The sequence below is a fragment of the Balaenoptera physalus genome (genome assembly GCF_965194825.1).
Source record: "Balaenoptera physalus genome assembly, chromosome: 2".
Lineage (NCBI taxonomy): Eukaryota > Metazoa > Chordata > Mammalia > Artiodactyla > Balaenopteridae > Balaenoptera > Balaenoptera physalus.
In genome coordinates, this window is record NC_138883.1 from 85,664,338 (window position 1) to 85,689,015 (window position 24,678).

The 24,678-nt window shown below is 46.8% G+C and overlaps 2 protein-coding genes and 1 long non-coding RNA gene across 3 annotated transcripts in view; 1 reads left to right on the forward strand and 2 right to left on the reverse strand.

Annotated features, from left to right (window-relative positions):
* Positions 1 to 9,993, reverse strand: part of PLA2G4E (phospholipase A2 group IVE) — a 70,326-nt gene extending 60,333 nt beyond the window's left edge. Inside the window, exon 1 of the mRNA XM_082453084.1 lies at positions 7,841 to 9,993. Within this exon, the coding sequence (XP_082309210.1) occupies positions 7,841 to 8,023 (183 nt within the window). The 5' untranslated portion in view covers positions 8,024 to 9,993. The remainder of the gene's footprint in view (positions 1 to 7,840) is intronic.
* LOC309656549 lies at positions 9,990 to 24,200 on the forward strand. The gene is made up of 2 exons (XR_014261441.1): positions 9,990 to 12,828; positions 21,508 to 24,200. It is a non-coding gene; the product is annotated as an uncharacterized lncRNA (long non-coding RNA).
* Positions 19,250 to 24,678, reverse strand: part of PLA2G4D (phospholipase A2 group IVD) — a 53,484-nt gene continuing 48,055 nt past the window's right edge. The window contains exon 25 of the mRNA XM_082453119.1: positions 19,250 to 20,201. The gene's annotated coding sequence lies outside the window, so the exon portion shown is untranslated. The remainder of the gene's footprint in view (positions 20,202 to 24,678) is intronic.

Genomic DNA, 24,678 nt, shown 5'->3' on the forward strand with positions numbered 1-24,678 from the left:
TCAACAGATCCTGCCCTTCTTTATCTTTATAAGCAGATGTTAAAGTCCTACTCAGTGCTTTGTATTCTCAAAGCACTTGTGTCCATAGCTCAACATTTCTCAATCTTGTGAGGCTTCTGCTACTAAAACTTGTGCCTCTGGTTTCAGCTGGATGATAGGTTTTACCTTCCTGCTCCTGACTCTCTCTCACACATAGCAAGACTGCCTGGAGCTTTTTGTACCCTGAGTTTGCTCTTTGCCACCAGTCACCTCTGTGAGGATGACATTGTCCAGTTAGTTCAAGGTCTAGATGTTGAAGTTTCACAGACCTGGATTTGAACACTTGTTCTGCCCCATGTTAGCTGCATGAACTTGGGTAAGTTTCTCCCTCTAAGCCTGAGTTTCTCCATCTGAGAAGTGGGAAGCAAAATAATTCCTACCTCATAGGGTGGTTGCGAAGACTAAACGAGATCAAGTCATAGCACATGGCCGGCCCTTAGTTAGCGATGGATTCAACACAAGTGCTATGATCCACAGTACAGCAACCTCAGACACCAAGATGTCATCTGCCCAAGGAGCTCACAACGTATGTTGGGTGAGGCAGGAAGGTCATACAAATGGTCTCAGGATGATCACGTCACATATGAGGAGAGGTGTAAAAATATGCTGCTTGGGGATCACAGCCACCCAGGGCTGGGAAAGTCAGAAGAGGCTGCCTGGAATAGGAAAAACTTGAACTTGCCCTCGAAGGAAGGACAAGGACCCAGGAAAGAGCATTTTTGTCAGATGAAACAGCATGAGCAAAGGTGTGAAGACTCAGAAAGGATATTAAATAAGGTACCAGATTTCAAGCATAAGAATCATGATGATTCTTTTGTTGGCAGTGGTGACTCATGAGCAGAGAATGTTTAAGAACGAGAGCAAATCCTACTCCTACAGGCAGAACAGGTGGCCATCAGCACTGTGTGTTTTGGGTGAGCTGGAAGGTAGGCATGCCTCCTTCATCAGCTCGGGGTGGCTCCTTGGCCCAAGCCGTGGCCTGCAAAAGCCCCCTGATAAATAAATGCCTCTCCCTCTTCACCAGCCGGGAGTGGCCGCTGGTCTCGTCCTACCCAAATGCCCTGCAGTCTCCCAGGGCCCCCAGTTCCATGCAGACTCTGCCTCAGCTTCTCTAGCTGTCACTCTGGGCCTGAGGGGACGGTACCCAGGAAGGATAAACATGCATGTCTGTGGAGGAGGAGGAAGAATCCGGAGCAGGGCCTGTGAGTGTCAGAGGGAGATGATGGGAAGCAAGGTTGCAGGCTCCATTCGTTTCTTCATGGCCTCTGGTTGCCTGGCCAGAGCAGAGTCACATCCATCTGTGTTTAGGTCAGGCTAAGTCTACACAGGCAGACACTGCCTTTCTGTCTGGTCACTTTACAGAGATGGAAGGGTTTCCTGCTGGCCTCAAGGCCGGATGTGGGCAGAGACCAGGTAGGGCAGGAGTCACCTGGCCATGGAGCCTGCAGGGCGCCAAGTGCCAGCAGCAGGTGGCATTGCTCAGTGGAGGAGACAGCTGATGTGACATAGGTGGAGAACATTCACTGAGCACTCAGGAAGTGCCCAGCACTGGCTCTAATTCTGGACAGGCTGACTCTGAACAGAGATTTCTTGTATGTAAGGAACTCTTTGGTGAGTCTCTCCTGGGAATCAAAGACTTACCAAAGAGTTAAAAAAAAAAAAAAAAAGGATGAAATGTGAACATTTTAACCTGTATGGTTTTGTTTTATGTTTTTGTCCCTGCAATCCTTTTGGTCCTTTCTTTCCTCAAACTGGCCCCTGGCCTCTGCTGCCCTGAGGAAGGAGACCGTCTTCAAAATACAAAGAGAAACAGAAGATAAATCTTGGCTTCTAAATTTCTCCAGGCCTCGGTTTTCCTGTAAATAACAGATATGGAAAAATACATAGGCAGTCATTTATCCTTGCCCCACCTCCACCATCCGACAGCTGGCGTAACAGCGACAAACTCTTGGGATCCAGAGCTGAGAGCACGTCTGACCTCTGGGAGATGCAGCCTCACAGATGTGCCCTTTGGCCCCCAGAGAGTAGAGGGAAGAGGCCTGGGCAGACTCATGGAAACTCCGCAAGGCTGCCTGAGGGGCCCTGGAGGTTAGGAGAGCTGTGGGCCTGTGGGCGATGGTGGGGCTGAGTGAACCAACAGTGAGAACTGCTGGGGTGGGGTTGCTGGAGCCTGAGGACCGAGCTCGGTAAAAGCCACATGAGGGCGTCTTGGCGGACGGCCCAGTAGAATGATTGCACTTTTGGCAAACTCATCACTTGGTGAATTGACTTATTTTTTTTACTTTAAAAATCAACTTTACTGAGGTATAATTTAACACAATAAAGTGTATCCATTTGATTGGTTTTGACAACTATATACAAATGTGCAACCACTGCCACAATCAAGACGGAGATCATTTCCTTCACTCCCAAAATTTGCCTCATAGCCCTTTTGGTCAACGCTTCCACTTCTCCCTGGGCCTCAGGGAACCACTGATCTGCTTTCTGTTGCTGTCAATTAGATGGGTCTTTTCTGGAGTTTCACGTAAGTGGAGTCATACTGTTCAATCTTTTGTGGTGACTTCTTTTGTTTGGTGTAAAGTTTTTGAGGTTTATCTATGTTGTTGTATGAGTTCTTTCTTTTTCATTGCTGTGTAGTTTTCCATTGTAGAAATTACAATTTGTTTATTCATTTGTCAGTTAAAGGATAAAGGTGTTTCCAATTTTCAGCAATTACGAATAAAGCCGTTATAAATACACACATACAGCTGTTCGCGTAAATATGAGTCTTCATTGCTCTTGGGAAAATAACTACGACTGGAATAACTAGGTCTGATTGATTTTTTACCTAGTGACCCAGAGCTAGTGTGATGTCACATCTGGGCTCATCTGACAATCCCAGCCTCCTGTCCTCGGCCCTTCTCCACTCTCCCTGGGGGTGGGAAGATGAGTTGTAGTGGTTCAGACGGGAAACCCGTGGTGACTCAGGCCACGGTGAGTGGCAGGGATGGAGAGAAGTGATGGGATTCAAGACGTATTTTGGGGGACTTCCCTGGTGGTGCAGTGCTTAAGAATACGCCTGCCAATGCAGGGGACACAGGTTCGAGCCCTGGTCCGGGAAGATCCCACATGCCGCGGAGCAACTAAACTTGTGCACCACAACTACTGAACCTGCGCTCTAGAGCCCACAAGCTACAACTACTGAGCCCACGTGCCACAACTACTGAAGCCCCTGCACCCTAGAGCCCGTGCACTGCAACTACTGAAGGCTGTGAGCCTAGAGCCCGTGCTCCGCAACAAGAGAAGCCACTGCAATGAGAAGCCTGCTCACTGCAACGAGAGTAGCCCCCGCTCGCCACAACTAGAGAAAGCCCGCATGCAGCAACAAAGACCCAACGTAGCCAAAAAAAAAAAGACGAATTTCGGGGTAGAACCATCACAGTATGATAGTTTAGATATGGAGGGCGGGGCAGGAGATGCCCAGTGGGCTTCAGTAACCTGAGGTGAAAAGGTGTAATGCACACGGGTGGTCCTGAGGGAAATCCATCAAGTAAGAAAGTAGAGGGCAGATGGGGAGAGACTGGGGAGATGAGCTTTGAGCTGGGCCTGAAATGTGGGCCAGGCTAGGAAAGGCAGCAGGAAGGGAGGGCATTCCAGGAAGGGAAGCAGCAGAATCCAGGTGAAGAGGTGGGAATGAGCTTGCCTTACACCATGTAGGCGGCACAGAGTAGGGCAAGTCCTGCCAGGAGGGAAGGGTGGGCGCCGGGCCATAGGGTGGGCTGCTGGGGTGGGGTCCGATTTCGTCAGGCCTCTGGAGCCAGGCAGAGGGATCAGCCTTGATGTCAGAGATAATGGGAAGCCGCGTGGGCTCTGAGGCCCGCAGTCAGCCAGCCAGCCGCCTGTCACTCAACGTTCCAGGTGTGCACCAGAGGCTGCAAAGACACTAACAAGCAGCCACAAAGCTTGTGCTTCCTGAAAATGTTGACTGACAACCCACTCTGATAAAAGTATGGGTCGTTTAGAGACAAAGTCTCTTGGCTTCCTTGGTTTCTTCCAACCTCATTGGCGATTCCTTCTCAGTCTTCTTTGGTGGCTCTTCTGTCTCCACCAGGCGTCTAGAAGGTGGGGAGCAGAAGGGCATAGGCTTCTGCTTCTTCCCTTCTGTCCGCCCCACCCCCCCATTTTTGGGAGACCTCATCCAGCTTCATGGTTTCAACAACCATCTATATTCTGCTTCATGTAGTCAACCCAATTATCTCCCCGACCTATCTCCCAAGTTCCAGACTTGTGTTTGCATCTGCCCACCTGACATCTCTGCTCGGATATGCGTATATCAAGCATCTCAAATTTAAAATGTCCAACACAGAAACCTCCAGTCTCCTCCATCCCAACCCATTTGGGGAACCCTATCTTGGGGTTCCCTAGCTGACTAAGGGGTACCTCCCAGTTATTAAGGCAAAAACCTAGGAGGCGTCTTTGTGTTCTCATTCCATATCCAATCTATCAGCAAGATAGAAGTTCTGCCTCCAGAAAAATCCAGAATCTGTCCACTTGTATTTAAGCCGCCTCCATTTCCTCCTGGACCACAGCCAGAGCCTCTTCACTTGCTTCTCTGTTTCCCCTCAGGCAGTCCATTCCACAGACCAGCCGCAGTGATCGGTGTAAAACATAAATCAGATAAAGTCCACCCTCAGATTAGAAGCTTCCAGTGGCTCCCGCCTGATGCCTCAGAACAACCCCAAAGCTGTCTCCTGCTGCACTGGGTCAGCATAAGGCTCTGACTACTTCCTCTCTTCCCCTGGTCTCTGCTCTCCAGACACACTGGTCTTCTCTCCGTTTCCAGAACAGACCAGCCTTGTGCCCACCTCAGGGCCTTTGCACTTAGAATTTGCTCTCTGTGGAACATTTTCCCACTGGTCTTCTTATGGTTCAGATCTTGGTTCAGATGTCACCATCCTACCTCCTGTCCCCTCCCTGCTGAAAGTCACCCTCTATCACATGTTTAGTTCCAGTAGCTTCGACATAGAGACAGTCATGTATTTATTTCCTGTCTCCCCCATTAGAATGTAAGTTTCAAGAGGACTGGATCCTATCTGACCTGCTCAGTGCTCTGTCTTCCACTCCTAGAACAATACCGGGGGCACAGTGGGACCTTGATAAATATTTGTTCAAGGAATGAATACGTGCTTCAGATGTGGTTCCTGGTCTTCCTGAGATGGAAGACATGTAACAAGCCACAGGAAGAGTTGCCTAAGAATACAGTGCAGGAAATGGTAACTCTGAAAACTAATCCGATAAACTCATTTTTGCTGAAGTATTGCTGGATGACGACATGCTACCCAGTAATGCCAGCCTCCAAGGGGTCCTAGAAAGATGAAGACGTAATCTACAGGGTGGTCCTGGAGGGAAACCCTTCAAGGACCAAAATGGAGGGCAGATGAGAAAGTATTTGAAGATTGGTGGGTCCTTGTGGGTCCCTCAAAATTTGCCATATGGAGGATTCCTCTGTCACTGAATGCAGACACGTCGTCCCCAATCATACACGTTCCCCCCACATACATACATTCCCTAATATTACACCCCCTCTTGCAGAGCTGACTGTGATTCTTCTTATCTTGTTCAGGTATTTCATACAGGTCTTAGGGAAGAACCAACTGACAAGCTTCTGAGAAATTCCATGGAAATTTGCAAAAATAAAGCACCTATAAACTCTGACATTTCACCATAAATCTTAACAAATTATAGTACAGGCACACAATGGAATATTATTCTGCCATTAAGGTGACAATTATGAAGTTTAAGTATCAACCAAGAAAACATTCATGGCTGTCATTTTAGGTTAAGACAAAAAACAAAAAACCTGGTATAAGTATTATAAGCACGACTATATCAACATTATCTAAGGAGAAAAAAGACTGAAAGGGAATAGTTATTGTATTGAGTTAATGCGATTACAATGGGTTTTTCCTTTATGTTTCCAGACATTTTTTGAAATTACTTTTACACACATAAAAAAGAAAATATTAAGGTTAAGCACAGTGTCTTTGTGTGGTTGCCTCTGTCCCAGCCCTGTGGCCTTCCTGCTCTTCCCTCAAGCAGCTGAAACAAGACAAGGGGCACAGCCTCATTCCTGAACCATGTCAGGCATGGGGATGACAGGGCAGAAGGGGAGAAAGAATTGTAAAGTCACAACAACGACGACGACAGCAGTCAGCATGGTTCCAGCTTCCTGTGCTCCAAACACTCTGCTATCTACACCTGACATGATTTTGCCCCAGAGGTGGAGAAACTGAGAGGTGAAGTCTGAGAGGTTAAGGAACTGGTCTGAGGTCACAGGGTTGGCAACTGACAGAGAAACTTATGGAAGCCCTAGTCTGATTTCACAGCCCACGCTCTCAACCACTCTAAGGAGGACGGCGCTCTTACAGATACTGAACCCCTGTGTTTCAATGGCTCTCACAGCCTTTGAGGGGCCACCTCTGAGTCAGGAGGCCTCTGATGCCAGGGAGGGGTGGGGGGTGCAGGCCCCTGACCTCCCAGCAGGGCTGTAGCCGGTACATCTCCCCCTGCAGCACATCAGGAGCAGGCCGGGCCTACTGGACCACAGGGACTTCTGGAAAGGAGGCTGAGCCGGGAAAGGAAGGGGAGGAAGCCTGCCCACTGGGGGACTGGGGACAACAGGAAGGGCGGGAAGGTGTGGGGCAGAGAGGGGGAGAGGAGCCACCACTCTTCACCTGTGACTCTGAGAGGGGTCACCGGCAGGGGCCCTGGTGCTTCCATGGGGCAGTCAGTCTGGTAAAGGGGACGAATCTTGGGGGGACCGGTCATTGGCCCAGCTGCCCTCAGGTACCTTGGGTGGTGGACACTGGGCTGACAGCCACAGCTATGAAGTGGGACCTACTGGGGCCAGGCAAGGTGACCCCATGGTGGAGGGCCAGGATGGAGCCAGCAAGCCAGGGTCCAGACAGAATGGGGCAGAGGGGTCCACAGGGGGCAAAGTGACCATGACCCAGTGCTCCTGTGAACAAGGCCCATGGACGGACGCGAGCCTTGCCCCCTGCTGAGCTCAGCCTGGCACTGCTGCTGAGACCAGAGCGGCCAGAGGGGCACAAGAACACGGACCCCTGCCCATTGCTGGGAGCCCACAGGAAGCTCACACACCTGCCCAGAGGAGAAGCTGGGGAGGCAGATCTGGATCTACTGATGATTGCCTAAAGCCACGGTTCAATTTTTGTAGCCCACTCAATTTACCAGATGGGACTGACTTAGTCAAGGTTTTCTCTTCACTGGCCCATGGGTGGGGTCCGTGAGGAAGGCCAAATCAGTACATTCCCTCCAACTTGCTCAGAGCTGCGTGTGGTTACAGTTATGACCCTGCCCTGCCACTAGGCTAGATGGCACAGGCTTAGAATCTATTATGTGCCAGGTGGTCTGCTAAGTCATTCACCTGCAGGGTCCTGACCCCTCTTCTCAGTATCATATCAATAGAGACACCTGCCATCTCAGCTCTCCTATCGACTAGCTGTGTGACCTTAACCCCACTGAGCCTCAGTTTCATCATCAATATTAATCCCTCCCAAGCACATAGAGTGCACGCAGTAAAAGGTCATCACTGTCAGAGTTAACAACTCTTTGGGGCACAGAGACAGGTAAGGACAGGTAGGTGATGGGGCGGGGCCAAAGGGATGCATCTGGGAAAGAAAGAAATTAACAAGAACACAACCTCTTAACTCTGCAGCAATGCAGGTGATCTTACTTATAGTCAGGAAAGTGGGGGTAAAATTTAAGGGGCCAGGAGCCCTCCTCAAAAATGCAGACATACCTGAGAGCCCCCAGGGGCCAAGGGAAGTAGAGGTGGGAGATGGGGAGTTTCCAGGACCTGTGTCTGCTCCAACTCACTGACACTCCTTCCTGCTGTGCTGCCTTCTTCATCTCCTTGTAGGCTCTGCAGGACAAACACATCAGTTCCCAAGCCAGGATGGCCTTCTGAGGTCTGGAGAGTCATTCCAGCCACGTCCACCTCTCTGGGGCTTAGAACAGGCCGTCTGGCACTGGGCTGGTCCTTAACAGCGAGGCAAACCGCGAATATCCTTGGGAAATTTCAAGGGAGTTTTGCAAAACAGCAAAAGCAATGTCATCGGATTCCTCCTGAAGATAAAGGAGCCTGATGAATTATTAAAGAGGTGAAGGAAGTCAGTGCTTAGCTAAAAGAGTCCCACATCTCTGTGAATACATCAGCTAATCTGGGCCGACTTTGGTGGAGAGAACGTTCTTACGTTGTGTAGAAAGTCAGCAGCAAGCTACAATTACATTCACCTGGGGCAGCTCTTCTCAGGGGAGGCCTGCATTTCTGAGCTCGCATCCAGGCTCCTCACTGCTCAGGGCTATTTTTAAAAGTGTGACACTCAGTATGTCAGTGGGGAGGGAAGAGGGAGCAAGGGCTGAGGGTCAGGTGGCTGAGACCATCTGGGCCCCTGGTAGATTCCCTGGCTCTTGGCTGACATCCCCAGATCTCTCTTTTGAGCCCTGAAAATAAATCCCTAACCTGGTGTTCAGCACTGATGGAGGGGCCACAGGCCAGAAGGGAATTCAATAATCTACTCTGCCTCTCATTTTCAGCCCTTTCTTTGGCTTGATAGACGCCGTTCCTGGCAGCTTAAAGACAATGCATCATAGCTCCACAGTAAAAACAAAAATGCAAAAATAAAAAAACAAACCCTCTTTGTGTTTGTTTACAAGTGTTTTAAAATATACATTCAAAATGTGCATCTTTCTGTTTCTCTGTGTGTGGGCTCTGAGTGATCCAGCATCCTCTCTAGTTGGGGACACCCCAGGGACACCCTATCATCCCCCTCCCCATTTCAAGACTCTTTTCTGAGGCTGTGGTTCTCCAGTGCGGACTGCCTCTGGCCTAAACAGCCCTATCAGAAGTCAAGCAGCAGCCAGACCCCCAGTCTGACTGACTAGAGTCGTGTTTGGGGGGTGGGGGGGAGATGTATGTAAAGTGTCATTTTTCTGTTTGTGCTAAAAGGTAGCAGAATTCGCACCCTCTACCCCCAATTAAGTCACTTAGCATTAAGGATTATTTTCAGCTGAAAGCAATTAAGAAGAAGCCGATACAAGAAAAGCTTCCTGCTCTCCTTCTATTTGCCTAAAAGCAGGACATACGTTTCCTTCCCTCTCCACCAGTTAGAACAGAACTTAATCAGCAGAGACAATTCCAGACCTTCATCAGCCCACAGAAGCGCCAGCGCTATGACAGTAAATTATAGAAAATTACGTAACTAGGAAGACAAGGGTTAATTTAACCAGGTCTGTTTGTGCCTCTACTCCTCATCTTTAGTGATAAGGATGTTTCTTTCCTCCTAGTATATCTTCTAAACACATGGAGTTTTTTTTTTTAATAAATTTATTTATTTATTTTTGGCTGCATTGGGTCTTTGTTGTTGCGGGTTTTCTCTAGTTGAGGTGAGCGGGGGCTACTCTTCGTTGCGGTGCGCGGGCTTCTCATTGCGGTGGCTTCTCTCGTCGCCAAGCACGGGCTCTAGGCGCGCGGGCTTCAGTAGTTGTGGCTCGCGGGCTCTAGAGCGCAGGCTCAGTAGCTGTGGCACATGGGCTTAGTTGCTCCGCGGCATGTGGGATCTTCCCGGACCAGGGATCGAACCCGTGTCCCTTGCATTAGGCAGGCAGATTCTTAACCACTGCACTACCAGGGAAGTCCCTACGTGGGAGTTTTATCTCCAGCTTGTAGGAAGAAAAAGAAAGGTTAGCATATCCTTACACATCTGCTATTTTTTCAAGTGCCTTTAACTCAAAATAATCAATATACAGAGCAGCATATTTGAGGGCAAATCTGGTTTCCTTCAATAACTTCACCTTTGTGAATTTTCTTTTGTGGCCTCTATTTCTTGACAAGTCTAATTTTTTCCAGGTCATTTTTTTAAATCTCCAAGACATGATTCTTTAACAGTTTACCATGTGAGGGACTTCCCTGGTGGCGTAGTGGTTAAGAATCCACCTGCCAATGCAGGGGACACGGGTTCACACCCTGGTCCGCGAAGATCCCACATGCCGCGGAGCAACCAAGCCTGTGTGCCACAACTACTGAGCCTGTGCTCTAGAGCCTGTGAGCCACAACTACTGAGCCCACATGCCACAACTACTGAAGCCTGTGTGCCTAGAGCCCGTGCTCCGCAATAAGAGAAGCCACTGCAATGAGAAGCCCCACGCACCAAAACGAAGAGTAGCCCCCACTTGCCGCAACTAGAGAAAACCCATGCGCAGCAACAAGGACCCAATGCAGCCAAAAATTAATTAATTAAAAAAAAAGTTTACCATGTGAAATTTTAGCTGTTCCTGGTTTTATTTTGCATTGATTAATCCTAAAAGTAATGCTCACTGGAAATTGGATAAAAGATTGATTTTTAAAAATCTAATTATATATTTTTCTTTCCAGTTTTATTGAGATAGAATCGACAAACAGCAGTGTATAAGTTTAAGGTGTATTGTTCTTCTGTTTTATTGCGAAAAGCATTGATAAAGAAAAAGCATTTTCCATGGTGTGGCTAAATGGCAGGGTGCTTTGTTAGGTTAAAATAATCTTTTAGAATGTGGGAAGTCCTACAGATTAAAAACAAAGGCATCCTCAGTTTCCAGGGGAAGGTTCTTTAAAGAAGGAAGTTTTCCAACAAGAAAGTCCCCATACTGAGAAATAGAGGGAGAAAACCATGCAGAGAAAGGGGCTGTCAAATAGACCAGTGATACCAAACCATTCCATAATAATTATCCCATTTGTGTTTACATTAAATTACATTACATTCTAGAACTGGCTCCTGGCACAGTGAACTAATTAATTGTGTAGGGGTACATTGTGTCTTGAGGTTTTGGAAGCTAAGGACTTAATAAGTATTTTGTGCACCTGCAGGCCTTCAATTTTAGGGAACAAAAAAGAAAAAATTTACAAACATAAACATAATATGCATCAAAATGTGTGTGTTTAAATGAAAAATGGTTCTGGTCTCATTGTTAGGAGGACTGTCTCTTCTCAAATATCTGTATCTAGCAGGAAAGGAGGCTTTGACAGAGTATAGCTGGGGACAGTTAGTGAGAAAAATAACATGGTTCCATATTTACCCCATGAACTGGTTCCCTCTGTAAAGGGCTCAGAGTCCAGTGGTGCCTGGCAAGCCCCCAGGGCAGAGTACCTGTCACCCCATCAGCTGTGGGCAGGGTCTCCCAAAGGCACTTTCGTCTCAGGCAACAAAAACTCATTTTGCTCAAAAAAAAAGGGAGGTGGGGCTTTATCAAAAGGAGCTGATTTGTCTGTAGCCAGGGATACAGGGAGGTAATAAGTAGAATATCTCATTACAGGTCCAGGGAGAAAGTATCTGGTGACATCAGGAGAGACACAAAAGGCTAGGTGCCTCTCCTGCAGGCCTGGATCCCACTCTGGATGGAGCAAGCCCGCCAAGGGCCCGGTATGGGCTCATGGGGCAGGAAGGGGTTCCCATGGCTCCAGAGCAAACTACTGGCAAGTTACCAACCTTTCTGAGACTTGGTTTCTTCATTTGTAAAATAGGGATTAATGATGACGATGCTGACCTCGTAGAAGTGTGAGAATTAACACCCGGCAAACAGTGGGCTGCAGTCAATGTTAGTTCCTTTCCTGCTCAGTCCCCATTTACAGCAAGTGTGGCTTCAGTAACCCAGCTTAATATCAGAACTGATTCATGTAAATATCATAGATCTGTTGGGACTAAAATGATCTCAATATAACAATGATTTCTTTTTTTTTTACAGAAAAAAAGATATATCGTCTTTTCTGTCTTATCCCATGAAGGGGAGAGTGGACATTTTCCTAATTTTTCCTTCAAGAACTAGCTTTGATGGGGGTGGACTTATCACCCCCACCCCCATCCCTGTCCCCTCCCCCCAACAGGAATTCTTCATCACAGAGCAGGAAATGGGACAGGGCTTGGCTCGAGTTAAAATTTCCCTCATTCCTGGGGCCAGAATGCAGAAATAGGGAAAGGAAGGTAGCTCAGAGCCAGTATGGGGCTGAAGCTGCAGTGTAGAAACCCTTCTGGACCCTGCCACCTTGGCACGTCGGGACTTGAGGAAAGTGGCTGTGGGCTGGTGCAAGCATCATGAGCTGAGGAAGCCAGAGTGGGTCTGAGTCAGGCAAATGGCAGACAAGCCAAAGCCACCTGCCCCGGGGGGCGCGGAGCCTGTGGGTACGTGCCCTGCAAAGCCCTCTCAGCTTCATTCCCCAAGAGGCGCGCAGGGGCAAGCCAGGCAGCAGACCTGGTGGGGTCCCCTGTCATCCCCAGCTTGTCCAGTAGTGGGCAAAGAGGACAAGCCCAGAGCAGCTGAAGCACCTGTCTTTCATCATCAATGCTTCAGGACAAGAGCAGGGGGCAGTAGCGGGTGCTAGCATTGTCTGTGCTTCAACAGTGACACCATGTGGCACTGACTATATATAAAATAGATAAACAACAAGGACCTACTGTATAACACAGGGAACTATATTCAATATCTTAAACAACTTAAATGGAAAAGAATCTGGGGGGTGGGATAAATTAGGAGGTTGGGATTAACATATACACACTGCTGTATGTAAAACAGGTAACCAACAAGGACATACTGTGTAGCACAGGGAACTCTACTCAATATTTTGTAATAACCTATAAGGGAAAAGAATCTGAAAAAGAATATATATGTATAACTGAGTCACTGTGCTGTACACCTGAAACTAACACAACATTGCGAAACAACTATACTTCAATAAAAAAAAAAAAAAAAAGCTGAAAAGTCAGCTGAAAACCTTGGCTGAAGGGAGGCTGCCCAGTTTCCTCTTCTCACGATTTTAATGGCCAGGACCCACCTCTTTGGACTAGTAAGCAACCCTGGGTGTTTTGTGGTTATCACTGACGGGAGAAATCCAGAAAGGAAAAACATATTTCTAAGCTCGGTTAGTTGGAGGCTTGAAGTCAATTAGATTGATAATTAAAAAGAGTATAATCTCAGTCTGAACTCCCAGCTAGAGGAGTGATTACACATTATTACGTTGGGGGTTAATCATCACCCCAGGTGTAGACAAAAATCACATAAAACACCAACGCCAACTTGTGAAACTTCCTGACACCCTGAAGAGTCCTCATCCCCTTCCTGGATGAGATGGACTCACAGCGATCACACTTTCTGCAGAAGAGGATTCTCCTCCACTTCCTGTTGCCTCCTTCAGTAGGTGGCCCTGTCATCCGTCCAGTTGCTCAACGGATTAGTCAGAACTCTTTCAGTTGTAGGTGTCGGGAGCAAGCTTAAGCATCAACAGGAATGTATTGCCTCATCTAGCTGGGAAAGATGCTGATTAACTCACAAAATTGAGAAATGAAGATCCTGGGAAGTTGAGAAAGGAGAGAACCTGGGATTCGGAGCAGCAGAACTCTTTCTCTGTCCTGCTCTCCTCTCCTCTTCCTCTGCTTCTCTTTGCCCTGGACCTCAGTCTCTCCTAATGTAGACAGTTCCCCTCCACCGGCAGGGGATATAGTCATTAGCAGCCCAAGCTTCCCAAGCCCACCAAGGGAGAAGTTTTCTCACCAGGCACCTTTATCCTAGGGAAGGGCTCTGATCGGCTTGCTTGAGGTCAGTGTCTGCCCCTGGGCCAACTAGTGCCTAGGAGATGACATATGTGATAGGTCAGTCCTGGCCACACCCTCTCAGCTGAGGCCACTGTGCCGGGGTTGTGGGCAGTGAAGAGTGATGGGAACTCTTATTTGCTGGAAGCAAATTGAAGACTAGCACAGTCCACCCTGCAGATGCTGGTATCCGCAGCATTTTAAAATAAACTCCCAATTGGACCTTAACATACATACAGAAAAGTACATGAATCATAAGTGTGCAGTTTGATGAATTTTCACTATTGAACACACTCACAGAACCAGCACCTTGATCAAGGGACGGAACATTATCAGTATCCTAGAAATCTACCTTATGCTTCCTTCCAATCACCACTCTTCTGAGCCCCCCAATGGAAAACACTATCCTGATTTCTAATACCGTAATTAATTTGATCAATTTGGGAACTTTATATAAATGCAGTCATTCAGTATTATTCTTTTATGCCTAGTTTCTTACACTCAATATTATGTTTATGAAATCCATCCATATTATTGCATGTAGACACAAAGTGTTCATTTCACAGCTGCATAGCATTGCATTGCATGAATATGCCAAAATTTATACATCTTAGAGGCTTTACCTAGGCGTTTATGTCTTTGAATTTTGCTCTGAATTATATCCTTCTTTGGATATACGTGTAAATGCTGGTTACTAATTAATATTTTTAAATTAATTTTTATTGGAGTATAGTTGCTTTACAGTGTTGTGTTAGTTTCTACTGTAGGGCAAAGTGAATCAGCTATACGTATACATGTATCTCCTCTGTTTTGGATTTCCTTCCCATTTAGGTCACCACAGAACACTGAGTAGAGTTCCCTGTGCTATACAGTAGGATATCATTAGTTATCTATTTTATACACAGTATCAATAGTGTATATATGTCAATCCCAATCTCCCAATTTATCCCAGCCACCCTCTCTTTCCCCCTTGGTATCCATACATTTGTTCTCTACGTCTGTGTCACTAATTAATATTTAAGGTTGCTACATGAGCTTAAAAGCATATTTTGTGGAAAGGTGTACAGAAGGATGAGGATGTTCTGCGCACGTGAGGTCCACCTTTCCTCACCTCCTTTTGTCTGGGCAACAATCATTTGTCAACACAGCCCCCTGGTGGCGACTGCCTGAACTGCAACCACGGCTCATAGCAGAAGTTAATTACCAGCTCTTCAAAGTATTATATAAAGTAACCGGTGATGTTTATGGAAATAAAAGTGCTCCATCTCCACCTCACAATCTAAAATACTGATAAAAATTAAAAATAACAACTGCCATTTATCAAGTACCTACTATGTGTCAGATATTATGTCAACTTCAACACAGTATTCTGTGTACTCCTTACAGCAAGGCTATGAACTGGTTATTGTCTCGTTTTTGAGGTGAGAAAACAGACTTAAGGAAGTTCAATACTCACTCAAGGTTCATTCCCCCAGACCCCTCCCCGAGGAGGGCTGGGGCTGGACAAGAGCTTGCACCCCTCCTGGGGCTTATCTGCTGGGACGCAAGTGCTTCCAGCTCCTCTTCTCACATCTCCCTCTCTGTCCAAGAGGAAGGGACTTGCACTCCTGCTTTCCGCTGTCCATTCCCGCAAGGGGACACGTTGTTTTTGTGATTGGCAGAGGCTCGAGACATTGATTGGGTCATGCCGTACTAGTGGATGGGTTAATACACCTACAGATCAAGAGTCGTGTGGGTGTCTTCTCCGTCTTCCTGCACCTGCTCAGCATCAGGTCCGCCTCTCCTCTGTCCTTGCTAACTGCTCCAGACCAGGTATTAGGGAGGAAGACAAACTTTTCTTGGTTTGCTGGGGACTTTCCCCGCTGTGCACTGAAATTCCCAAGTCACAGGAACTGCCTCAGTCCCCAAGCAACTTGACTTCCCTTCTCAACCGTGGGCAGGTCAGGCCCAAGTTGTGCCACAGACTCAGCTGTTCTAGATTCTCTAAGAGGATGAGACATTCTTTAGACCTCCTGATTCGTGACACATGAGCCAATCAGCAATCAGCAACTACCATTAGGAATGAGGATTATCAGGTGAGCTTTGACAGCATGTGGGGTGGCCCAGCATGCGGTTTCTGCAGGTGGCCTGGGTACAGGCTTCGGTTTGTTGTACACAGAGCTGCCAAATCAGGTATGGAAATACCATCTTGTTAACCACAGACTGTGATAGTCCCCCAGTTACTAAGTCTTTATTTTTATTATGAAATGTGTCATAATACAAAAGGATACATACCATACACACTCATATATGATGTAAAAAGTAATAAAACACATATACCCACGTACTCACCACCACTACCATCCCCACTTGAGAAACAGAATATTTCCAATGCTTTTGAAGCTCCTGTGTGCCTCCCTGTAAGGGTTACAACTCATCTGAATTTTGTGTTTATCATTTTCTCAACTTTTGTTATATGTTTACTACATATAAATAATAGATTGTTGGCTTTTGGATACTTGAGTACTAATCCAAATGCAACCCTACTTTCTTTTTTCACTTGACCTTGTGATTTGGGGATTCATCCACAATAATGTGCAAAAACTGTAGTTCATCATTTTTCCTTGCTGTAGAGTATTCCACTGTTTGACTATTCTGTAATTTATTTATCCATTCCCCTATTGATGGACATTTAGATTTAGCTTTTTGGTAATACAGACAGTGCTGGCGCAAACAGCCTCATATATGACTCCTGGTGTGCGTGTGTACAAGTTACTCTCCGGTATATACCTGATCCTGAAAGTCTTTACTGATCACCCAGTGGCAAAGTACTGTTCTCTGGTTTGATTCTCCTTTCACCTCAGAGTTCCGAGTTCAACACTCGCATTTCCACTAAACCCTCTTTCCCTGTGTATTAGTCAGGATTCATGATTGTGAGTGATAAAAATCCCAACTGAAGTGAGATTAAGCCAAAAAACGAGTGTGTATGTGTGTGTGTGTGTGTGTGTGGTGAGGCAGGGGTGCGGGAGGAACGTGTTGGAATGAATGTATGATTGAGCAGTCAGGAGCGGGACTGATTTAAAGTTGTATCACCTCTGCAGTCCTAAGAAAAGTCTCTTGGTGTCCCTCTGGCTGGTCACCTACTCATCCCTGAGCCAGTCCCTGTGGCCAGGGGAGCACAGTGTGCTGCTCTGATCGGCCAGGCTGAGCTACAAGCCCAGCCCTGGAGCTGGGGTGGTGGGTCAGAGCCCTAAGCTTGTGGTCTGAGAGTAAAGGAGAAGGGAGTTCCTCACCTGGAGATGGGTACTGCTTCTAAAAGAAGGGTAATGACCACAAAGTAGCCTAAAACAGTGAGTGTCTGACTCGCCCTGGGCTTGCGTGTGGCTGGACAAGGTATGTCACATCCTCGGTGTCTGTTTCTTTCTGCGTGGCTGAGGGTGATGAGCTGAAGGTCCCTGCGATCTCGTCTGGCCCTGAACTCTGACTGTGGGCTCTGGCTGCCTCATCATCCTCCTCCTTGCTCCTCTTGTGTCTTTTAAAATCATAGCTGGGCCCTACCTCTGTGGCGCTGCGAGGTCAGCCTTTGCTTCTCCAGTCTTCCAGAGCATTCCCCGTGGGAGCTCTCAGAAACGCCAGGCTGCAGTTCTGAGCTCACCTCCACGGCACATTCATCTGACCACATGACGTGACTTCTCAGAGGCAGCTCACCCACCGCAGGACAACTTCTCAAGCTAAGCCCGCCACGAAGGCCAGAAGTCTTTATAAAACGTCTCATCGTTCTCACCACCACCTTTCTTTCAGGCTGCAACCTTCAGAGTCTTCTGTGGAACTTTACCTTCCTTACGCCCCTGAATCTAATCTGTCACACAATTTGGTCATTTCCTTCCTCTATTATGCCCCTCAGGCCCCCTCTCTGCTTCTTATTGCTTTGCTCACTTTGATGAAGGCGGCTGCCATGCTGTGACCTGCCCTGTGGACAGGCCCGGTGACAGGGAACTGGGGGCAGCCTCAGGCCAACAGCCCATGGGGACTTGAGTCCTGCCAGCAGCCACATGTGTCAGTTTGGAGGTGATCCTTCCCCGGGGGAGCCTTGAGCTGATCACAGCCCCAGCCAATGCCTTGACTGCAGAGGAACGGCTACATCACGCCTGAGCTCCTCGCCCACAGAAACCAAATGAGCTGCAGGCAATTGTTGTCAAGAGGTGGAGATAGCAGACATCTTGATCTTACCTGAACTTTAAGGAAATGAATCTAAGATGTCACCATTCAGGATGAAAGGGATTTTTTTTCTTCTTCTAATGGACACTGCATTAGTCAGTGTTCTTCCGAGAAACGGAAAAGAGAGAGCGATTTGGGGAGTCCAAAATCTGCAGGGAAGGCTAGGAGGCCAGAGACTCAGAAAAGAGCTGCCGCCTGAGGCCAAAGGCCATCTGCTGGCAGAATTCCCTCTTGCTTGGGGGAGGTCAGTCTTTGTTCTATTAAGGCCTTCAGCAGATTGAATGAGGCCCATCCACATTATGTAGGGTAATCTGCTTTACTCAAAGTCCAGCTGATGTAAATGTTAATCTCATTTGCAAAACACCTTCATGGAAACATCCAGGATATTGTTTGACCAAATATCTGGGCACTGTGGCCCAGCCAAGCTGACATAAAATTAATCATTACAGATACCCTGTACCAGTTATGTAAATGCCCTTCTATTCCTAATTTATTAAGGGCTTTTCATAAGTCCTGAGTTTGTGATGAATTTTATCCAGCAATACTTTTTTTTTTAAATTTATTTATTTGGCTGTGTTGGGTCTTTGTTGCTGCATGCGGGCTTTCTCTAGTTGAGGTGAGCGGGCGGTGGGGGGGGCTACTCTTCGTTGCAGTGCGCAGGCTTCTCATTGCAGTGGCTTCTCTTGTTGTGGAGCAAGGGCTCTAGGCCCGTGGGCTTGGTACTTGTGGCACAGGGGCTCAGTAGTTGTGGCTCACGGGCTCTAGGGCTCAGCCTCAGTAGTTGTGGCTCACGGGCTTAGTTGCTCTGCAGCATGTGGGATCTTCCCGGACCAGGGCTCAAACCTGTGTCCCCTGCATTGGCAGGCGGATTCTTAACCACTGTGCCACCAGGAAAGTCCCTCAAACAACACTTTTATATTACTATTCTCATTTGATCTATATGTTATTACATAAAATTTATAAGTTTTCTAAAACCCTTCTTGCATTGTTGAAATAAATCCAACTTGATCAGGAAACAGAAATGTTTCTCAATTCACCCTTTGCTCACTATTCCCACCGCCACCACATGTGCTGGGCAGAAAGCAGAGTGCCAGCCCAGTGCTAGGACTAGCGATGAGACCCCCTGCAGGGCCTTCTGGTCCACCCCCCCCCCAACCCCCGCCCTGACCCCAGCCATCTCTGGGCCTGGCCCAGGACGGCCCACAGGCTGCAGGAAGAGACTTGCACAATCTACCCGGAGCCTGTGGGTGGGACCTGACAGCTGTCCAAGTCACAGTCCTCAGCCAGGTAAGGGTGGGGCTGACGGGATGTCCTGGTAGTCGAGAGGCCTGGGGTAACAGCAGGTAGCTGGTGGTTGGGGGGTGAAACAGACAAATACACCCACATGCACACTCATGCACCAGGTAAGGCCTTGAGCTTCAGCCCAGCCCACTCTGTGGGCTGCATAGCACTCCTTGGCTCTGTCTCTCTCCGGCTTTATTGAAAGTTCCCCAAATGGGACAAGTCTTTTTTTCTGCTTATGCCCCCTTCTCAGTCTCCGGAGCATAGGCACTGAGTCAGCCAGACTGCAAGGTTGAGCGCACAGTCCTCCAGACTGCCAGGAATTGTGACCCACTTTTAAAGGAGCTTACCCAACTGTGCAGTCTCAGGGGACAGCCCCTACAAGACTATCCTCACTTCAGACACCAGCTGGAAGTTCAGGGGTCCCCAGGACGACCCTCACTTTAGACCAGCTGGCTACAAATTCGGGGGTGTCCCCAGGACCACCCTCAGGTTTGATCATTTGCTAGGATGACTCACAGAACTCAGGAAAGCTCTACACCTAGGATTACAGTGTGTTTGTTTTTTTTATAGTGAAAGGATACAAATTGAAATCAGCCAAAGAAGGAGACCACAGGGCAGAGTCTGGGAGAGGCTAAACGGGAACTTCCAGCTGTCCCTTCTCCGTGGAGTCACCTCTTCCCAACCACAGTGAGTGACAGTACGTCCAGAGTATTACTAACTGGGGGCCTTGAGCCTTTGGTGTCCGGAGTGTTTACCGGGGCTCCATCACCTACTGCCCACATGGCTGACCTTTAGTCTCCAAGCCGTCTGGGAGGTCAGGCTAATAGCTTTAGTCCCAGTTCCTTTGGAGGTTGGAACTGATAAGTCTCTTTCAGAGGCCTCATCACAGATCACACTGTCAGACTGTCCAGTGGCCAAAGCCCCCAGGCAAACAAAGACTCTCCCATCAGGCAGGCCATTCCAGGGGCCAGACCCCTCTTTAAGTCAGGTTAATTCTTCACAGTACAATAGGACAAACTCCAGAGTAAGTGCCCAAAGACACAGAGTGGTGTGGCTGTTAGAAGCCTGGCCTTGATTTTAGAGCCTCCAGTTCCAGCTCTGGCTTTGCCACTCCTAAGTTTAGTGATCTTAGCAAGTTGCTTAACCCCTGTTGATACCCACCAGCCAAAGACACCCAGGAACATCACTGTAGTGGAATGAATTTGAGTTTATTGGTACTTGTTGCAACCAAGGAGACCGTACACTGTGGGGAACAATGGAGTGTCTCAGTAAGTAGGAGGTAGGAGGGGTTTATTGTAGGATTTGGGCTTGTGTGAGGTGATTTACAGTGTAAAAAATTAACAAACAGAAACCTCAGGTAGAGTCGGCAGGCCAGAAGGGGGTGTTCTCATGCACTATAACAATAGCAGAGACCAACAGGAAGAAGAAAGACTCCTTTCCTGGCAAGAACTCAGCCAATGAAAAGCCACGGACTCTGTTTACTAGAGCCCTCCCAGCTTCCTTTTCTTCTCTGTAAAAGCATTCTCTTTCTACTGCAATGTAGGGGCTTGCACACACACACACCCAACTCTAGGGAGACAGAAGCTCCTGCACTTGGGACCCTTCCAAACCTCACCCTATGTCCTTCTTCAGGCTGTTCCATCTGTCTCCAATAAACTGGTAAACGTGTTTCCCTGTATCCTGTAAGCCATTCTAGCTAATTATCGAGTCCAAGAAAGGGGTCATGGGAACCCTGACGTATAGCTGGCTAGTCAGAAATACAGATAACAACCTGGGACTTGCAATTGACATGTGAAGCAGACGCAGTCTCATGGGGCTGATCCCTTAACGTGTGATCTGACGCTAACCCCAGGTAGATAGTGTCAGAACTGAGGTGAATTGTAGGACACCCAGCTGGTGTTGTAGAGAATCGCTTGGTGTGGAAGAAAGCCCCACTCATTTGGCGACCAGAAGTGTCAGAGGTGTTCTGTTTGAGAAATAAAGGAGAAACTGGAGTGTTTTTTCCTACTCAAGCCAGTAGATACCGTCATCAACATCACTGAAAACTAAGAGTTTGTGATAAAATGGAGAAATTGTAGAATCAAAATAAAGCCAAATACATGAGAGACAGAGGGAAGGATGTCCTGAGGAGAGGTCATCAGATGAGGGCCACGGTCTGTCACTGTGACACCTACCTGGTGCCAGGGCAGCCAGAGTTGTATGTGAGTTTGTGTGTGTGTGTGTCCCCTTTGAGTGTGGGAGATCATGAGTATAGTAGCAACACATCAACTGGATTACATACCATGACCAAGTGGGATTTATCCCAGTAGTGCCAAGTTGGTTTGACATCCAAAAAATCCATTATTGCCACATAGCACATTAAAGAATAAAGGGGGGGCTTCCCTGGTGGTGCAGTGGTTGAGAATCCGCCTGCCAATGCAGGGGACACGGGTTCGAGCCCTGGTCTGGGAAGATCCCACATGCCGCGGAGCAACTGGGCCCGTGAGCCACAACTACTGAGCCTGCGCGTCTGGAGCCTGTGCTCCGCAACAAGAGAGGCCGCGACAGTGAGAGGCCCGCGCACCGCGATGAAGAGTGGCCCCCGCTTGCCGCAACTAGAGAAAGCCCTCGCACAGAGACTAAGACCTAACGCAGCCAAAAATAAATAAATAAATAAATATATTAAAAAAAAAAAAAAAAGAATAAAGGTGAAAAAATATAATTGTCTCAATAAACACAGAAAAAGCATTTGACAAAATTCAACACCTTGCATGATAAAAAACACTAAAGGAGCTAGGAATAGAAGGGAACTACCTCAACCTGCTAAAGGGCATCTAAGAAAAAATGCTTTCCTTCCAATATTATGTACAAGACAAGTATGTCTGCTCTTGCCACTTCTATTCAACACTATACTGTTCTAGTCAGGAAAAGAAAAAGAAATAAACGGCATTTGGAGCAGAAATAAAGAAGTAAAACCATCTCTATTTGCAGGTGACATGATCTTATATGTAGAAAATCTTAAGGAGTCAAAAAAAAAAGAAAACTATTAGAGCTATTAAGCAAGTTCAGCAAGATTACAGGATGCAAGATTAATATACAAAAGCATCAATTTTATTTCTTTATAATAGAAATGAGCAATTCAAAAAGAAAATTAAGAAAAGAACTCAATTGATAATAGCATTAAAGAGAAAAAATACTTAGGAATAAACTTAACGAAACAAGTGTAAGACTTGCTCACTGAAAACTACAAAACGTTGTAGAAAGAAATTAAAGAAGACCTAAATAAATGTAAAGACAGCACATGTTCATGAATTGGAAAACTTAAAATTAAGATGCAGTGCCCCCCAAATTCATCTACAGATTCAATTCAATCTCCATCAAAACCCCCAGCTATCTCCTTTGCACAAATTGACAAGCTAATCCTAATATTCATATGGAAATTCAAGGGACCCTGAACAACCAATACAATCTTGAAAAGGAAGAACAAAGTTGGAGGATTCACACTTCCTGATTTCAAAACTTACTACAAAGCTACCATAATCAAGACACTGTGATATGAGCATAAGGATAGACAAATAGATCAATGGGGCTTCCCTGGTGGCACAGTGGTTGAGAATCTGCCTGCCAATGCAGGGGGACACGGGTTCGAGCCCTGGTCTGGGAAGATCCCACGTGCTGTGGAGCAACTGGGCCCGTGAGCCACAATTACTGAGCCTGTGCATCTGGAGCCTGTGCTCCGCAACAAGAGAGGCCGCAATAGTGAGAGGCCCGTGCACCGCGATGAAGAGTGGCCCCCACTTGCCACAACTAGAGAAAGCCCTCACACAGAAATGAAGACCCAACACAGCCATAAATAATAAATTAATTAATTAAAAGAATAAAAAAAAAAACCTTCAAAAAAAAAATAGATCAATGAAATAGAATCAGAGTCCAGAAATAAACGCTCACATTTACAGCTAATTGATTTTCAACGAAGGTGTCAAGACAATTCAATGGGAAAAGAACAGCCTTTTCAACAAATGGCTGGAAGAACTGGATATTCACTTGCAAGAGAATGAAGTTGAACCCCTACTTCACACATATACAAATGTTAACTCAAAATGATGGAAGACCTAAATGTAAGAGCTAAAATGATAAAAAACCATTAGAAGAAAGCATAGGTGTAAATCTTCATGATCTTGGATTAGGCAATGGCTTCTTAAATACGACACCAAAAGCACAAGCAGCAAAAGAAAATTTAAATAAACTGGGAACCATCAAAATCAGAAACTTCCGTGCTTCAGAGAATATCATCAAGAAAGTGAAAAGACAACCCACAGACTGGGAGAAAATCTTTGCAAATCATACATCAAATCAGAGAACATATAAAGAACTTTTTCAATTCAACAAAAAGACAAATAATCCAATTAAAATGGGCAAAAGATCCGAATAGATATTTCTCTAAAGAAGATATACAGGGACTTCCCTGGTGGCACAGTGGTTAAGAATCCACCTGCCAATGCAGGGGACACGGGTTCAAACCCTGGTCTGGGAAGATCCCACATGCCGTGGAGCAACTAAGCCTGTGCACCACAACTACTGAGCCTGCGCTCTAGAGCCCACGAGCCACAACTACTGAGCCCATGTGCCACAACTACTGAAGCCCACATGCCTAGAGCTCGTGCTCCGCAAGAAGAGAAGCCACTGCAATGAGAAGCCTGCACACTGCAACGAAGAGTAGCCTCCGCTTGCTTCAACTAGAGAAAAGCCCGCACACAGCAATGAATAACCAACGCAGCCAAAAATAAATAGGGCTTCCCTGGTGGCGCAGCGGTTGAGAATCTGCCTGCTAATGCAGGCGACACAGGTTCGAGCCCTGGTCTGGGAAGATCCCACATGCCACGGAGCAACTAGGCCTGTGAGCCACAACTACTGAGCCTGTGCGTCTGGAGCCTGTGCTCCGCAACAAGAGAGGCCGCGATAGTGAGAGGCCCGCACACTGCGATGAAGAGTGGCCCCCGCTTGCCGCAACTGGAGAAAGCCCTCGCACAGAAACGAAGACCCAACACAGCCAAAAATAAATAAATAAATAAATTTAAAAAAAAATAAATACATACATACATTTACATAAAAAAAGAAGAAGATATACAAAGGGCCAATAAATATGTGAAAAGATCCTTAACATCAACATTATGGAAACGCATACAAGATACCACTTCACACACACTAGGATAGTTATAATAAAAAAGACAGACAATAACAAGAGGTGGCAAAGATGTGGAGAAAGTGGAACCCTCATACAATGCTGACAGGAATGTAAAATGGTGCAGATACTTTGGAAAACAGTCTGGCAGTTCCTCAAAAGATTAAGTGAAGAATTACCATATGACCCAGCAATTTCACTCCTAGGTGTACATGCAAGAGAATTAAAAACATTGTCCACACAAAAAAATTGTATATGAATGTTCATAGCAGCATTATTCATAATATCCAAAAATAGCAGAAACAATCCAAATGTCCATCAACCCATGAATAAAGTGTGGTATATCTATACAATGGAGTATTACGTAGCCATAAAAGGGAT